At 35.5% G+C, this 18,858-nt stretch overlaps 2 protein-coding genes and 1 long non-coding RNA gene across 5 annotated transcripts; 2 read left to right on the forward strand and 1 right to left on the reverse strand.

The window, feature by feature from the left end:
* The first annotated feature begins 2,203 nt into the window (after nt 1–2,203).
* Nucleotides 2,204–11,608, forward strand: LOC110459256. 2 transcript variants are annotated; one of them, XM_021511427.1, is made up of 6 exons: nt 2,204–2,351; nt 3,565–3,640; nt 6,503–6,590; nt 7,388–7,512; nt 8,585–8,737; nt 9,374–11,608. In XM_021511427.1, exons 2-6 carry the CDS (start codon nt 3,571–3,573, stop codon nt 9,955–9,957), a joined length of 1,020 nt encoding a protein of 339 aa, XP_021367102.1. In that variant the 5' UTR covers nt 2,204–2,351; nt 3,565–3,570; the 3' UTR covers nt 9,958–11,608. The 2 variants fall into 2 exon arrangements, with proteins under 2 accessions (XP_021367102.1, XP_021367103.1); XM_021511428.1 differs by having other exon boundaries at nt 8,681–8,737.
* LOC110459257 lies at nt 10,514–13,895 on the reverse strand. Its single transcript, XR_002463877.1, has 2 exons — nt 13,650–13,895; nt 10,514–11,306 (listed from the first exon to the last, which is right to left on the reverse strand). It is a non-coding gene; the product is annotated as an uncharacterized LOC110459257 (long non-coding RNA).
* On the forward strand, nt 13,145–18,595 carry LOC110459255 (gastrula zinc finger protein XlCGF57.1-like). 2 transcript variants are annotated; one of them, XM_021511424.1, is made up of 2 exons: nt 13,145–13,361; nt 15,861–18,595. In XM_021511424.1, the coding sequence occupies exon 2, from the start codon at nt 15,911–15,913 to the stop codon at nt 17,606–17,608; it is 1,698 nt and encodes a 565-aa protein (XP_021367099.1). In that variant the 5' UTR covers nt 13,145–13,361; nt 15,861–15,910; the 3' UTR covers nt 17,609–18,595. The 2 variants fall into 2 exon arrangements, with proteins under 2 accessions (XP_021367099.1, XP_021367100.1); XM_021511425.1 differs by having other exon boundaries at nt 13,145–13,357.
* The last annotated feature ends 263 nt before the right edge of the window (nt 18,596–18,858 follow it).

Here is an 18,858-nt window from a genome sequence, read left to right on the forward strand (position 1 = left end):
AGATAGATATCAGTATTCGTAACTTTTGTGAACAGTTGGGTATAGACATAACTTACTCGTGTATACGGTAGAAACACGTACAATATCGGGTGTAGATACCAGAAGTTTAGACACCAGTAGCGTGTGTATATAGTCGCGTCATGTGAATAGCCCAATATGTAGACACCGGTTATATATACATAAGTTTATGGTCGCGTCACGTGTACGTTAGGATGTAGACATCAGACACTAGTGTATACGGTACTATCATGTGCACAGCAAGGTGAACACTGTTCATATGCCCTGCCGTAGACACTATTTACTTGTGTATAATATGATCGGGTCACGTTCCCGGCCGTATCTCATTTTATGTATTTATTTTAGTTTATCATTTCTTTAAAGTCTTCTGAACGTAGACCTAGGTTATACTTCTGTATTTGGTCAGGTCACGTTTACTGCCGGATGTTGACATCAGCTAATTGTGTATAAAGACGGGCACGTGCTCGGCGAAATGTAGACATCAGTAATTTGTGTATAAAATCGGGTCACGTGTACGGGTGACTGTAGACACCAGTTACTTGTGCAGACGTAGACACCAGTTATTTTGTTTTACGGTCGTGTTGCGTATATGGTTAATGCTTCACTAATACTTTTTGAATAATGTCGAGTCGCTTGCTCTGTCGAATGTAAACGGTCACTCCGGAGTGTGTTTGCGGTCGGTTGAGACACCAGTAATTTTGTATACGGTCGGGACAAGTATAAGGCGTACTGTATATACATCTAACTTATTTATACGATCAAGTATCGTACATGGGCGTGTGTAGACACCAGTGACATGTAAACAAGGTCGTGACAAATGTTAGGCAAAATGTACCAGGTATTAACTTGTTTATGCGCTCGGGTCTCGTGAACAATATTGCGTTAAAATCAGTAATATGTGTATGCGGTTTAAGTGGTCACATGTTTGGCCGGGTTGACTAGTAATTCTTTTAAACAAGCATTACGGTCGCGTCACATGCACGACCGGGTGAGACACCAGTAGATTCTAAATACGATCGACTCACGTGCACGGCCGAGTGAGACACCAGTAGATTTTGTATACGATAGAGTCACGTGCACGGCCCGGTGTAGATATCTGCAGATGTACTTAAAATTATTTATATAGTCGAGTCACGAGTACGACCTGGTGAAGATATTTATTTATTTTTTATATATCGAATCAGGTATTTAACCGGTCAGATATTTTCAACGTATGTGGCCTTATGATGACACCATGCAGCAACCTGTTAATATCTCGGCAGGGAAATGCATAGGATCCCGTGATATAAAGTAGCCGCCTTAATAATGCCGTGGTTGTTTGGAGGAGGTTATACACCTATGGAAAATGAAAGTAGGCCCGTCTTATACCACACAAAGAATCGGAAGCCTCGGGTCATGTTACAGTCTACATAATAGGAATTAGTTGTGTATCAAACCAATTAGACTACTCAATCATACCTGCTATGAGACTACCTAACCATTGATAGTACATTACGACAAGAAATACACATAAAGAAAGCTTTGAAATAACCGCAATCAAAAGGAACATATCTGACGTAATTTGCATTACCAAACAAAGCTTGGAGGTTTTGTTCTGATAAACATGTTCTGATAAAAATAATGTTTTTGGGATTCTATAGACTAGTTCAAATCAGACATCTTTATTACCTTGGGATATCAGTGTGGGTATCTTAGTAATATACGAATTAGTATTATCATTTCGTTTTGTCTTAAATGAACGGGCATAATAGGTATCAGTAATTAGCTTTGAGTATGATGTCACGTATCAAATTTGTCATTTTCTTTATTATAAGTAGTCCAAAGTCAACACGCATAGCAGATTTATAACCAAAGGATATTTCTACACACACAAAAGGACTCCAATACATGTATTATGTATTAAAGTAAAATGAGGCCGAAGGCTATCCAAAAAGATTAGTCAGGTTGACTATAATAACGCGAAAAGTGTACAGAAGAGTTATATTGATATATGTAAAATACCAATCTTAATAGCATTTTCATAAATGCATTCAAATACGTCATTACGTAGATATACAAAAATAAACATGCAGCAAAATTATGTAAATATAAAGTAAAATTAATAAGTGAGTAGAATATCAAACACAGCTTTTGGTAACAGTGCGTTCTATGTGTGTGTATTGGTAGAACCTACCCGTATGTCGGTCAGGCCAGACCACTGAATGTGTCCGTTCATCCATGTCTGTGATCAATAGGGGACCATTATCGTGGTTTCGAAATGTCGTCTATCCCCATCAAGTTTAATGTTCGGGACTACAGTTGTTTGAAAGAGTGACAGTGCAACGACGAACACAGTAAGTAATGGTTGTAATATATTAACTTAATTACAAGTAAGATAATGTATTCTTTAATCTTGAAATACCGATGCTTAACTTACATACCATATCTTATTACCTTGTGTAACGACATTGCTAGACGGCGTTGTGTCATTCTTACCGGTATATCAGGGTGTTTTGATTGCTAAATATGTCAGCTTTATATCAACAAAACAATGTCAGAATGCATTTAAAATGTTAAGAATGTACAATTCTGTTTAATATACGACTGTTTAATTTACAATCGTGAAAATATTGTTTGTATTTTAATATGAGTATAGACTTGCTTCACATTACGGATACAAGCTATTTATTATTTACCTGTGATAATGGGTATACAATGTGTTACTTACGTTTAAAACATGCAAACACATCATACATGTATGTCTATGATGTCATTTCGTTGTTTACCTGTAAACATTTAAGAGTTTCATACAAATCACATGTAGATTACACACGACACTAAATTGGTAATATCTTTATCACTTAGAACCAACCTGAGATATGATGCTTTTTCCTTCATTGTGATATGAGTAAATGCTATATAATTAGGTTATCTGTGATTTTCCTTGTTTCATGTGATATTATAATGTGTATTGCTGTCTATACGTATATGCAATACTAATATCACTCAAGAGCTAATGTTTCTTGTTTATGTGTATGTGATTCTAAATATTTAATATATAAATAGATTAAGCAACGTTGTATGCATACTTCAAAACAAAACTAAATAATCATATTCAACACAGAAAAATTGCATTTATTCCGTTTTTGTTGTGTTTGTATAATATGTAGGTATGGGCAGCTTAACAAATCACCTCTACAAAATGTAGCAAATACGCTAATTGTATACCAATGAACAAGACTAATTCACTATTTGTTGTGTTTGTATTGGATGTATAGCTTAACACACACGACTATCAATCCAGCACGTGTTGGTAACATCTTTCATTAAATATAAAGCAACTATAGATATTCTATATCGATGAACTGCATTAATTCAATATCTGTTTGTGAGATTTACCTTAACAGCAGAAGGGATTTCAAACTCCAGTGATCAATATGTATACCTTTACAAGCGTTCAGATCATGGATAATACAGTGCATGTATAATATATACTATGGTTGCAATACAACGAATAAAACATCTTTTTTACTTATCAAACAGCATATGATATTTGTTTATTTGCAGTGAGAAATGGCTGGAGTGGACTTACCCATTTTGACGGAACGTCTTCTTGTATCTGTAGTTGTATTGATATCCAGAGGTAAGTTATGTACTGTATATCGGGAAATTGTCGCCTTTCAACGATAAAATTATTTTTTGTCCAGTATTATATTCGACCTTCACATTTTATTGCATTGTACTACGTTTATAATGTTGTTTATAAATGTTCGCTGTGATAATAATTCGCCCTCATTACGCAGTAATACAGAATACTAGTTTCCTAATTTAGTGTATAAGGTCATTTTTAGTTTTGACTTCCTCAAAGGGTGATTATAGTTAAAAGAAAGATATAATCTGTTATTTAATTAAGACATCATTTTGAAAGCATACATGGTCTGATCTAGGTGGATTTTGTGCTCATTGTTAAACAAGACTACTCAATCAACTGCAGCCCGGAATATTACTGACACCTTTGAGTCAGTATCAAGCAGAGGTTGAGGTTGAAGTGTTAGTGCATCGAATATGAAGTTTGATGAAGTGTTTAGTGTATGGAATATAAAGTTTGATAAAGTGTTAAGTGTATGGAATATGAAGTTTGATAAAGTGCTTAGTATATGGAATATGAAGTTTGATAAGGTGTTAAGTGTATGGAATATGAAGTTTGATAAAGTGTTTAGTGTATGAAATATGAACTTTGATGAAGTGCTTAGTGTATGGAATATGAAGTTTGATGAAGTGTTAAGTGTATGGAATATGAAGTTTGATGAAGTGTTAAGTGTATGAAATATGAACTTTGATAAAGTGCTAAGTGTATGGAAGAAGAAATTTGAGTTCTGCTTGAGATATAATTGTCGAATAATCATTAGAAAAATCAGAAATGTGTCACCTATTATGTTTTAGATGCAGAAAACAAAAGTAAGGAAATGTTAAACTGATTAAATGGTCACTTCTTTCATTAGTGAGTCAGCATTAAGGTCAAAAGCATGACAAAATCCGTGTACAATGTCTTCCGAAACATATACAAATGTACTTGTACATAGAATTGAGCGAAAAAGGTGCCTTTAAAACGCTTTAAAACGAGAGTTCATACACAATGTACTTATACAAGCACACATATTCTATTATGGCCCTTTCACGAGGGAACTGTTCTCTTATAGTGTTGTCTGGGGGGATAGTGCCCGAGGCATTACATGTAGGCGAGGGCACTATACCTCTCCAGACAACACTATAAGAGAACTGTTCCCGAGGGAAAGGGTCATAATAGATTAAGTACGTCAGATGACTGTTATTTGACAATAAAAAGACAAACATGAGGAACTTCATTGAAAACATATTTAATAATTTTAAAACAACTGCTGGAAATTTGCACGTAATATTTGAAGTTTTGATTCATGAGTTGTTGTTAATTGTAACGGTACAATTACTAAACTTGAAAGAAGGTGTACAAAAAATGGAATGTCGAAATATCTGTCACATGATGGTGGTTCTTGTAAATGCCCCCGCAAACCTTGCCTGATGTCATTAAGATAACTTTTTGAGTAGATCTCTCCTTTTTTGTTGCGTATATTGGCATACAAATCCGCCAAAACACCGTTCAATTCACTGGATTGAATCACCTCTAGGTCACATACGGCTCCCCTTTCCAGTAGGAAGTCTTTAAGGACTGCGACGGCAAATTGTGTCGCCTGCTTTGTCTTTATGTATTGCTGAGCCTCTGCGAAGCAATCGGCATTCCCAGTCCGGAATCTCGAAGCCATTTTGGCAGACGACAATAATCAAGTGAAAATATATATGTACAGCGCTCCCTAGGAGAAGGGGCGCAACTCCTAGCGTCACGCTACTTTTCCCGCAATCTCAGCGGTCCAAAAAAAAAAGGTATAGTGCCCGTCTCCAGGTATAGTTCCCGTCGTCAAGGGCAGATGCTAACTATACCAAATAGAACAAGGGTAGTTATCCAATAGCTACATTTTGTATCTTAGAAATTATCATATGATGTACTAAAACGTTATAGGCAACCCAAGATAGTTATAGTCCACCAGGAATACGAAACAAGGAACTAAAAAATGTGTATGTAAAATAAAGCGAAAAGGAAAAGGTGCCCTTCAACCCTTTATACTGTTTACGAATTGCAACTTCAGGTTACAATAGATAGGTTATGCTTAATCTGAAGTAATTTAGAAGATAATGGAACCTGGTGATGTTTTATCTAAAGTGGACTAATGTTACACGTTCAGGTTGCACTAACGACATGCTTTGATAGTTTAAATGACACTAAAAATACTTCAATCTCGAAGTCTATTTGACTATTCATGTCTTGAACTAATGTGTATCTCATTAACTTGAGTTGGCAATATAGGACGCAGCCGTTGACAAAGACAACGCTTGTTCGTGTATTTCGTGTCGTACATGTATGGGGTGTGTTTAATAGACCGTTGGCATATCACACATCCCACCGACAGTCATTTAAACAAACAACACTTGACGTCCCCATACAACACAGCATCACGTAAATCTAACGCCGCCATATAACCCAGTATCACGATACAAATGGAATTGAAATAACGATAAAGTACATAAGTTTTGATTTTACTTCCTTTAGAGGGATATCTTATGAATGGAAAATCTTATTTTCTTATAAGCAGTAATGTGATTATGAGGGGATACATGTAACGTAGGTTCAGTGTGATTAATATTGATCAAATATATGATATCCTCCAAGTGAGAAAAAAGAGATTAAGCAGTCAATCCGCACATGATTATTAAGGCTAACTTTCAATTCAAGATCCCAAGTTTAGGAGTGCGAAGCATGTATATGTATGCTTCTATTAACAATTAATGAATAAAACTACCACACAATTATCTTGTGTTACAAAATGAATACATTATTATTTAAATCCTCTTAAATGATGATGGATATCTAATACTTGTAAACTAATTTGACCTATTTTTTCATCGTTTTCAGTCATGTGCAATGCATGTAATACACAACATCTGGTGGCAACACAATTGGAGACAAGGTTGTACTCACCTTCTTACGGGTCCTACCAGAAGTAAGTATAGACATAAAACAGAGGTACATATACCAATTATAACGCATTCTATTTTATAACAAAAGAAAAAAGCAGATAACGCATTCACCAACTCGTCCGGGGTTCGATTCCCCGATCTGGCATGAAAACGTATAGGGTCACCTGCCCGACAATGCTGGTTTTCTCCAGGTACTCCGGTTTTTCTCTTTCGTTAAGAATTCATACATCTTATTACCGGGCCAATAATAATTCATATAAGTTGATATAACTTGTATATGGCTAAAAATAAATAATTAAATCGTATACAAGTTTTAATTTGGAGACTATTTTGTGCTCATATAAATGAATGCATGGAGTTATTTCTATGCTAAATGTATATCCGAATAGCATCCTTTAGCAAATTATGAGTGTGTATAAGATGAAAGTCTATCTTGAATATCATATATTGCATATAAAAACATCTTACTTACTTCACTTTTCAATTGAGTATAATGCGATAAAAAAAGGTTTGTGTTTATCTATATGGGTAAATAATGCGAAAGCTAACTATTAATATATACCCTTTTGCATACTAAACAATATCTCTGAATTTTGTGAAGTTTTATTAAAAGAAGATGTAAGACGTAAATTAGCTACAAAGCTAATTTGCCACCTATTTGATATGTATGAGATACATAGTTATAAAGTTGGGGATACGTACAGGATTTCATTATATAAATTGTTTTATTTTAATTGTAAAAATGTGTTCAATGTTATTTGTTTTTTCCGCGCCTTTTAAAAATATTTTAAAAACGGTTTTGCCATGTTTAAAATTTCAGTAATATGGATTGTGCATGGAAGATAAGCTCAGCTTTACACGACAGTAATGTACAAGTTGAAATCGAACAGATGTCCTTACAAACCAACAACGGATACTGTGTTGATTACCTACAAATATATGATGGTAGGTTTTAATCATTGTTTACTTTTGTACTGTGTTTCCCCTTGATTAGAAAGGTGTGTGGGTTGGGTATGGGGTATCTGGCCTAGTGTATCCAATATCACGTGTTAAGCGAGAACACTGCACATTTTCGATTATATCACACATAGAAAAATCTAGAATGTTGGGTCTTGTGTGTCATTACCTTAAAAACATTATATTTTTCTTTCTCAAACTGTTTCTTTCTTATCTTTGTAGTCACTAAGCTTGGATGCTTACCCTCCGTTTCCCTATGTCTCCCTTCCGTCCCTGTACTCCGGTTGTTCCAAATTAATGTCCTATATTTTTCAAGGATTCTGCTGTTCAGTATTTTTTGTTCGCATGCGCTTGCTTTCTTTTGCAATGTCTACAATGTCATTAATACAATCCAATACTCAGTTCTTTGCTTGAACCTGATCTTGACAAGTCGTCTTTTGTAAATTTTTGTTTTTATAGAGCGTGTTATAATATCTTTTCTGGTGTCCCTTATGACATCCATCATCAGTTATTTGTCTTGCAATGAAGTAAAGGACCAAAACAGAAAACTGTAAAATGTAATTAAAATTGTTGCTGTACTTTACAATAACGTATCCTCGTAATATGCAGACACTTTGAAAACAGGGTTTTGAACTGATTCGCATTAAAATTATTTTTTGTGAATGGACTAATGATTTAAGTAAAAAGCAGATGGATTTGGAATACATATAAGTTTCTGTTTACAGCATGATTAACTTATTAACCCGTATGTGAAAATGATAAAGATGCATTTAAAGAACCTAGAATTTTGTTTTTCTGATTGGGAGAGTAGGTTGGGGTATTACCTTTTCTTGATTTATAATGGCGAGTGTGGTATTACAATGATTGATATAAAATATAGTATATATCTAAATTAGATGTAAATCCGATCAATACGATAAATACATGTATTGTTCATTGGATATCATTAACTTATAATGAACTAGTAAAAACGTATGATATATTCACTATACATTCATACATTCACTTACGTTTTACTTGTTTTACTTCAATCATGTCTACTTTTACTTATACAATGTAGGTGAAAGTGTTGACAGTAAGTTACTTGGAAGCGTCTGCAGATCGACGGAAACGTTTGTAAGCAGTTCCAATAACATTTATCTACGATTTTATACAGACTCTTCTCAGACAGACATTGGATTTACACTGAAATACTTCCAACCCGATGAAAACGGTATGTGTGATGATAGGCAAAAACGTGATTAGAATAGGCTCAATAAACTCAATTAGGAACGTTCCATTTATGGACTGGATAGTCTAGTTATAGCCAAATTATCGTAGGTTTGCATACTGAAGACGACATAGGAGAGTATTTGTGTCAATGAGCATATCAGTCACCCTTTAAAGTATCGTATAGCATGTAATCTAGTATACAGATAACACTTTCATTCGAAGTTTAGGTAGAATTTAATTAACATTTAAACGCTTGTAAATGTGTTATTCGTGGACTTTCATGTATAGAGCTATATCCAAACTTAAATCAAAGTCCTCCAATAATTTATTTCATGTTCGATCAGAGAGTGATACAATTAGATAATTTAGTTTTGATCTTAGTCCAAATTGCAACATCGGAAGTGCTTAAGATGCATAGCATAACTCATAGGTCCAAGATCAAAACATATACAATAGTTAATACAAAAGATTTATCACTTGTATTGTTCAACTCATTGATGAATACATTTAACACACATGTTCATTTAATAAATTTCATACGACGTGATGAAATGTTTCAGATATATGCATCACTACACATATACATTTTTCATATCATGATAAACAATGATCTGATGTTTGGTTTCTTTTTTTGCAGACGACAGCTGGAAAAAAGTGCTGACAATCGTGATTACAGTAACTGTCGTGGCGATGATTCTGAGTTGTTGGTACAAACGGTTCCATAAACGTTTCCGAAATCATCATCATGCTGTGGTAGATCCGGACAATGAGACAGCAGGACGCTCAGGTGTTAATAGGAACCGGTCGTGCGTATGGTCAACCAGTAGCGAACAGACTCAGACGGACAATGAATTCACCAATTCAGAAAATACTCAACAACCCGGACCAGTTAAACCTCCAGCTTATTCAGAAATAGATGTAAACCCCGGTAAATTACCAACGTATGATGAAACAACCATCGATGAACATAATTGTGAATGTTCTCCTCCGCCATCATATACAGATAGAATTCAGACAGGCAGACTGATCAGACAATCTAGTGCGTACTCCTACACGTATTCAGTGACGTCGAACTCGACGTCATCGTTATCCTCTGTTTCAACAACGTCAATCGAATCGTCGTCGTCGTTTATAAACCAATCTGAACAATCATCTTTATCTCATTTACCCACGTATGAATCAGCAATGGCTAACCATGACACGAGAGTTCCTATAAATTAATGAATTTTCGCGAATGTTTATTCCCGCAAGTGTGTTCCAGTCGGCCTGTTCGCAAAATCTTGCATTCGCAAAATGAGCAAGGACAGACACATGCTTTGTGCAAGAACTTTATTTTTATTTTTTAAAGATAAGAGACAAGAACTTAATCAACTATTAACTAATTGGTGTTTAAGTTTTGTTTGGTTCCCTTCGTTCGTCGGAGGTCCATTATCGAAGTGGGTCCAGTTTCTGTGCTTTGATATTTTGTGAATTGCTGTGCGAATACATCATGTTTAATGAGGTGATCAGAAAAGTATTCAAGTAATGCGGTGAAATCAACGAAGTCATCCTATCTTACTTTCACACCTGTTGAAGAAAAATGGCTTTTTCGTTATTACTTTTTTCTAGGGTAGCATAGATATAGAAGACAAAACGTAAATTATGTTTGAGGAAGCTCGTCGTAATTGTAAAGACAATTATTGCTTATCAAAATAAAGACCAAACATCGCTGGCAAACAACACGAAACACCTTGTTTCGTAAGTTTACTCTAAACCTGACATTGTTTCGTAAGTTTACTTTAATCCGTTTATTTGGCAATATCCGTCTTAGAGGCTCCATAACTGGTCACCAATTACTTTTCAAAATTAAACCGTTGAAAGATTGTTTTTCTTTTTCAAATGTATATCTAACTTAGAATTCACGAGGTTAGTGATACAACTGTTTTTTTAATCAATTATTTGGTAAACTATGTGTGAAAATTGTTTGTATGTACATTTTTGAGGGTGGTTATTTGAACCTTACAAGACGTATATTTTGTTGTATTTTCAATAATTATGCGCTTATCATGGATTCTTATTTTAAGGTGATACATCCGAAACCTAGATGTATTAACATGCATCAGCTGCTTATACATCAAGAGAAAAACAGAAAGAGTGATGCTTTCTTGATAATTAAATCAAAACACTTTATAAACCTTTTGTTTTTCAAAGTTATCGCCAAAAGGGCCTAGTTGTTCAAAGTCAGTGATAACTTTGACGAGGAGATTAAAAGGTATGTTAAAGAATTTCAAAAATAATCATTTGAAAAAAATGTGAAATGGAACAAATTTCTAAAACGTTGTATTTAGATATGTTACCACTCCTTAAGCCCAAACAGACTTTGACTAACTTGAGCCAGACACAATATCATCAAAATCGTTTTCATTTGGTAATAGAAGAAGCTATAATTGAAATTTGACTCACGAGGTCACAATGTCTTTCCTCTTGATTTCATATCGCCATTAATGCTACTGGTGTTGTTTTTGTTTTGACTTTCATGTCTGTTGTTGTTGATTTGTTCAATTGGAGCTGAGGATTGCCCTGCTGTTTACCTATACATAAAGAAAACATGCAAATGTCAAAGTAATTTAATCTTTTCTTTTTAAATTTCAATAGCTTAGCTGTAGTTACATTCTGCGTTGAGAACCGTCTCAAAGAATTGTTAATAAACTGTATAAGACTCCATTGTTTCTCTATTGGATTAAGGCATTATAATTGTAGTTGAATGGGAGAATTATTGAGTGTCAATAGAGTAAACACATGAGATGTTTGTTGATGTGGGATACTTTGAATTTCAATATTACAATCATTTTATCATTAAAAGACAAAAACAAAATATATAGAGGCTATACAACTAGTGGTTGTTGAATATGGTATTTATTTCAACTTTTGTAAATTAACTATATTGATGTAACGAAAGTAAAACAAATATCATACTCAACAACCACGAGTCTTGTGATCTGTTTCTACCACAATCTCAGTCGAAAACAGCTGGAGTATTTGTGTTTGTTGACAAGGCTGGCGTAGTGATATGACCCATATGTGAAAAGTCACTCATTAATATTAATAAATGACTTCTTATTTCACAAATTTAATAATTTTCGAAATAATGTTTCGGCAACAACGTCATGACAAAATATGATAAATGAACGACTTTAAATATTGAGAGTATGCATTAATTAATATTAATTAATATAAATTAATTACATTAATTAATATCAATTAAACGCGGACTATATGCGCGTAACCATTCCGCCAAGTGATGAAGACAAACTAATCACTGTCAACGTTTAAAACCTTAGGTCTGGGACATTTCTTTGTGACGGTTCTATGGTTGACGTTTATATTGAGAGTTCCGCCATAGACAGGCCCTCAAAATATTGATAACGGGACGTGGGGAAAACGAAATATTTTCCGACACTGTGACAGATCTTGTTTGGGTTTCATGACCTGGACACGCAACGGTATGGCGTCGAAACGATATCGAGCGTCTGTAGCAATTTTGCCTGAAAGTAACGATCAATTTTTTAAGTATCGTCTTCTTTTGATATTGCCTTAATAAACCCATTTTCCCATCGCATAACCTCACTAAAGTCACCAATATGTGCCGGATGTTGACAGCAGACGACGTAAACAAAACAGCACGCGGCAAAAGCGCGTGAAAAAAGTCGTCCGGGCAAGGTTCATCTTCTCGACCAATCAAAACTACGGAAGGTTATTTACCACGTGTGGTGAATAACTCATGAAATGATCTGAGAGTGGAATAACACGGCGTATTATGGTAGAAATCTCAATAGAATTTTACAAGATGTCTTTCAGAGTAATTGATACATCTCTATTCATTTAAAAGATATTCTATAAACAATGAAGATATGACAGTAAACTTAATTATTTATTCATATATGTACTGCATATAAAGATATATTTTTGAGACATCTTTAATTCGTGTAACGACATTTCTATTGTTTTAAGAGCACATCAAATTCCTTTAGAGATATGTCTATTATATCTTAAGTTATAACTAAACATTTATAAATACCTCTAAAGCTTATATCAGGTATCGGTAATTCCTGTAAATATATTAAAGATGTTTCGTTTCCTTTTAGGGACATCTCTTTCACAATTAAAGATATCTCTATTATATTAAATGTAAAATTGGCTTTCCTTAAATTCAATTATGAACAAATATGTTGTCTAGAAAAAGTGTTCAAATAAAATTCGGTTCTGTATTATAGGCTATGAGTATTTAGTTACATATGAAGTTAACACAAATTGTGTAAAATGTTACAGTGAGTAAAACTCCGGTCACCACTTTTGTAACGAATTTACAATATTTATGAACATGAACTAAATTATGAGGAACAAAATAGTATCATATTTCTTATACAGTTTTCAGGATAAAACAATTATGCATTTAGAGATATGTAACTTTTAATATACAACATTTTTCTATAATTTGAGTCATACCAAAGATCTTTCCGGACTTTCTTCCTTACCCGAGTGAGGATATTGTGTAACAGAGTTATTTCCCTTTCAAACACGGAAGTTGACACGATAAAATGGTTTTCTGCAGCATGTCATCTTAGCATGGACATTCAAGATCGTAGGTATGCCTTATATAAAACAATAAATAACACAGTTGTAGCAATGGTGCAAGTTAATAGAATTCACAAGATTAGGCGGGTAATCGCTGTAGATTTTGAACAGACACCCAGCTGTCAGCTGGCCATTACATGATGAAGCACAGGTAACGTACTAGTCCGCTGACCATAATCGCTGGCTCAAAAATTCTGATCGGTCGCCTGTTTATAAACAGGCGACCGGTCAGAATTTTTAAGCCTGCGATTATGTTCAGTTTTAGCTGACTAGTAACGTACTAGAACGAATATGCATACCCTGACAACTCTGTATCTGTATAAATACGTGGACTCCTTCTGATAGAAGATAGCTGTCCACGGGACTACTCTCCGCTCTGACGACGACCATCTATCAGAAATCGTCCGTCCGCCATCCAGAGATACGTTATCGCAGCTAGTAACGTACTAGCCTGGTATCTCAATATACCCATAATATTATGAAAGTGTTAACAGACTAGGCTAGTACTTGTGCATGAACTTGGTGCCGGGCAGGCTGTTGTGAGTTTTTCATATCAACAAAAAGGGCAGGGCACATGAGACTTGTGCGGCGCCCAGCTATTCCTTTCTACCTCAGTGTAGCATTGATACTAATGATTGTACAGGGAGGAATGAGTGTCCAGGGAGGTTTTTGCGCGCCCAGGCATTCGTTATTAGACTTTTATTAACGTTTTTCTTTTGATTCATAAATATTGTTCACTTACCTAGGTGTGTACAAAAGTTAGGTTCGATCGTAACAGTAAAAGTACCGAAATATGTAGTTTTACGTGTAGAGAGGCACAAAGTGATGGAAACATATAACAGGGAAACAGAATTCTATATATCTAAATCAGAGATTTGTAACGATAGCTATATCTCTGATTCAGTTCCTACAGGATTAAGAGAAAATTAAGGGCGATGTGGATGAAGGAAAATTAAGGGCGATGACATATATCATGTGGATTAATAACGTTTTAATGACATTTTGATCATTTATCAAATCTGATATACTGTTGGAAAGAAAAGTTATTCTCGCACCTCAGACAGAAATATCCTAGTATTCCTACGTCAAACCCCATGCAAGATTTTTCTTTCTCTTACCCTGGACAGGTGTGTCTATCCACACTTTTACCAGTATGAGATTTCCTTGCCTCACCCTAGGGTTGAGACGGGGGGATTCCCCTATATAAACAATGGTATGAAGTCACTTCAACAATAAAATGACGTCACGTCAACAATCCCTCAACGTCACGTCAACCCTGAATTAAGCATGTAACGTTATCATTAGATTGTGTGTATGATACACATTGGGGAAAACAGGGTAAGAGAAAAAGAATCATTCACCCCCTTGTGGGTAAGATAGGGGAATCTCAACCCTCGGGGAAAGATTCTTAAGTTGCCAAACAATTTGCAAAGCCTCGTGTTTTGCAACATAAGAATCTTCCCCCTCAGGTTGAGATTCCCCTATCTCACCCCCAAGGGGGTGATAGATTCTTTTAATCTCAGTCTCGGGCTAAGATTCTGTAACATCCCAACCTCGGCTTACGCCTCAATTGGGATTTTGTTACAGAATCTTAACCCTCGACTAAGATAACCCGATCTCGCTCAGTTACAGGTAAAAGATTTTATTAAAGTATAATAATCATTGGAAGGTACATGTAACTACTCCTATAAAAATACTATAATACTGGTTGTTATAAATTTTGATAAACAATAAAAAATAATATTGGGTGTTATGAATGAAATTTGCATTCTGTCAGGGGTGCAGAGAGCGAAAGTGAGCATAACCCATGGGTATCGAAGATTTGTTGCATGCTAGATTTTGTTTTCCAGACTGCAGTTCCACATTAGATTTTGTAGTAAATCACTGGTGTCTGCCCCTCTTTATCCGGTAACAGGTTGTTTCGCCCTAAATCCTGTTCACGCTAAGGGTTGTTTCGCCCTAAATCGCGTTCGCGATAGATAGGTTGTTTTGCCCTAAAAAAAAATTTTTATAATTTAAACATTAATATAATAATTAATACTTAAATATATCAACTAAACTTATTGATGACTTTCTACATTGGTGTTAGGTATATTTCATGTAGAGTATGTGAGTGCGGAGTCAAGTTTTTGCACAGCTGCCATTTGTCACACTCGCTTAAAAACAAGACAAACACCAAACACTTTTTTTATGAAATTGATTATAATGATATGGAAGACTAAGAAGACTTAATTTGTGACTTAAAACTACTAAACTGAATGAAAACACCAAACAATGTTTCGCCCTACTATTTTTGTTTTAGGGCGAAACAACCTAGGGCGAACAGGATTTAGGGCGAAACAACCCGGAACCCTTTATCCAGTCAAGTTTGGGAGTCTGTTCCTGTTAAAGTGTAGGAAATAGAATTTATATGAATAATTAATTCAAGATGATAAGAAAAATTAATTTACATTGTTAAAAAACCCAGATTTAAAACAATTTATTCAAATGTTTTTGTTTTGTTTTTACAGGATGTGTATACAGACACAGATAATGAGGGTCTAAATGAGTTTTAAGCAAAATGTCTCATGAATGTGCATTCTGTGGCAAGGCATTTGCATTGCAGAAAAAACTGCAGAGACATATTAGAATACACACAGATCGTAAGCCTCACAAATGTGAAGTATGCGGAAAGGGTTTCAGTGAGCCAGGGAAACTACAGGTCCACAACAGGATCCATACAGGAGAGAGGCCTTTTGAGTGCGGCACGTGCGGTAAAGGTTTCTGCGAGGCAGGGAAGCTTAGGAAGCACATCAGGGTACATACAGGCGAAAAGCCATTTCCATGTCATGTCTGCAATAAAAGTTTTGCCGAGACGGGAGCTTTACAGAGACATCTTATGGTACATGTGAAAAACCAAACACATTTCAATTGCGAGGCCTGCGGTGATAAATTCATGGTAAAGGAGGAGCTGGCAAGACATATGAGGATACACATTGTAGAGAAACCACATCAGTGTGACATCTGTGGTATGGCATTTAATCTGACAGAGAGTCTGCAGCAGCATGTCAAGATACATTCTGGTAAAATGCCGTATAGAAATATAAGGTGCGTCGATGACGGAATAAGTGATGACTCCGACAGTCAGGAAGTCGGTAAAACACATATAGCAGAAAAAATGTACAAATGTGATATCTGCGGTAGAGAATTCAGTAAACCAGGTAATCTACAACGACACACAGCAAAACATGAGGATGAGAAAGCATGGCCGCCACATTGTGAGTTATGCGGGAAGACATTTACAGAAGTGGGAAGTCTACGTAGACACTCAATGATACACACTGGAGAGCGGCCATTTGAATGTGAAGTGTGCGGGAAGGGATTTAGTCGTGCTGCACACCGCAGGAAACATCTCGAGGTGCATGCTACAGAAAATTTGCACACTTGTGAGATCTGTGGAAAGTCTTTCACTCAAATTGTTAGACTGCAGGTGCACATGAGAAAACACACTGGTGAAAAGCGTTTTAAATGTTCTGTATGTGAGAAGGGATTTGATGTGGCAGGAAAGCTCCAGAGACACATTTTGATACATACGGGCCTCAAACCTCATAAGTGTGACTTATGTGGGAAAACTTTCAGAGAGAAGGGAACCTTGAACAAACATCTCCGCACACATTTAAAAGATAAAAGGTTTGAATGTGAAGTGTGTCATAAGTTTTTTGGTGAGACCAGGAATTTACACAGACACATGAAAATTCATACTGGAGAAAAACCGTACTCGTGTGAAGTCTGTGGGAAAGATTTTGGTGAATCTGGACATTTAAAAACTCACATGACTATACACTCTGGAGAGAAGCCGTTCATTTGTGATATTTGTGGAAAAGACTTCGGTACAACTGGAAGTCTACAAAGACATTTACGAAGACATTTGGGTGAAAAACCACACAAATGTGACCTCTGTGATAAAGCATTTGTTGAATCATGGACGTTACAAGTTCATCGCCGCATGCATACGGGGGAAAAACCGTTCGAGTGTGAAATTTGTGGCAAAACGTTCAGCCAGACGGGCTCTCTTCAGAAACACAACAGGGTTCATACAGGGGAAAAGCCATATAAATGTGAAATATGTGGAAAGGCATTTAGTGAGTCGGGCAAAGTTAGAAGACATCTTAGAATGCATGAAAGAAATGAGGGCGTAAAATCTGAGCCTTCTGATAGTGATTTACCAGTCAAGGTGATGGTGACAGAGGATAATGTTATGCATATGTTAAATGTATGATTACTATATTAAAGTAAAAAATATATTCATGTTTCAGTTACCATAAAGTTATTGAAAAAATATGGTAGGTCAGTTTGGATATTAATATTTTTTTTTTTTTTTTTTAGGGGGTCGGAAGGGCAGGGCTTTAGCTTATTTAAAACTACAAAAATCACCAAACATTGTTAGGTCTTTTAAACCATGATTTGTTTTGATACCTACCTTTGAAGTAGGGAGGGTATTTTCATGTATAGTTCCTTGCTTAATTTGTTTGTCCAATTTATTTTGCATCCAGTGGACAATCAGGTTATTCCAAAACTAGAATGGATGTGTTTGATTGAAAATCGTCAGGGTCAAAGGTAAAAACCAGGGTAGGTCTGGGTTCCTGAAACAGGCATTTGGTTTTTGCCTTAAGATATTTGAATTAATGATTCTTACTCCCAGCTAGTGAATTTATTAATGATATATAAACAAAGTAAGTGATCGAAGGCTTATAACATACACATGTAGATATAGTCTGGGGCCCCCCTCCTGCTTTGTCAGTGACCTTTAGCCTGTTAACCTTTACATACGACCACCAAAATCTATAGAAATAAACGTCACTAAAATATAAATGTAAAGTAAATTTGTTGAGTGGTTAGTGAGATATTTTGTACACAAACAATATATTTTCTTCAAAGGTGGTGAAGTGTTATCTTTGACCTTGACCTTTGACACTTTAACCTTGACCGATGGCCACCAAAATCTAAACAGGTGTACAGGTAGAACTTGATATAATATAACTTTGTATACTAACATGGTGAACAAGGTTAAATATGAACTAAATGTGTCAGGGGTTTATAAGAGATCTTGTAGTTGTACACAATCTTTTTACTGCGGATGGATAGACACACTGATTACCCTATATCCAACCTTCACTAGCTAGGTAGGGGGTATTATAACAGTAATACTGTGCATCTTGAAAAATATAAGAAATTTACATCAGTAGTTAATTTTATGAAACTATAATTTCTCTTACCCTGGACAGGTGTATCCACACTTTTACCGCTGTGAGATATCCTTGTCTTACCCAAGGGTTGAGACAGGGGGATTCCCCTATTCATAACGATGGTATGATGTCACATCAACAATCCATCAATGTCACATCAACCCTGAATTTATATAATTAGCCTGTAACGTTAACATATAATTATGTTTATTATACACAAATGGGAGAACAGGGTAAGAGAAAAATAATCATTCACCGCCTTTGGGGTGAAATAGGGGAATCT

The sequence above is a fragment of the Mizuhopecten yessoensis genome, unplaced genomic scaffold, assembly GCF_002113885.1.
Source record: "Mizuhopecten yessoensis strain PY_sf001 unplaced genomic scaffold, ASM211388v2 scaffold9987, whole genome shotgun sequence".
NCBI lineage: Eukaryota > Metazoa > Mollusca > Bivalvia > Pectinida > Pectinidae > Mizuhopecten > Mizuhopecten yessoensis.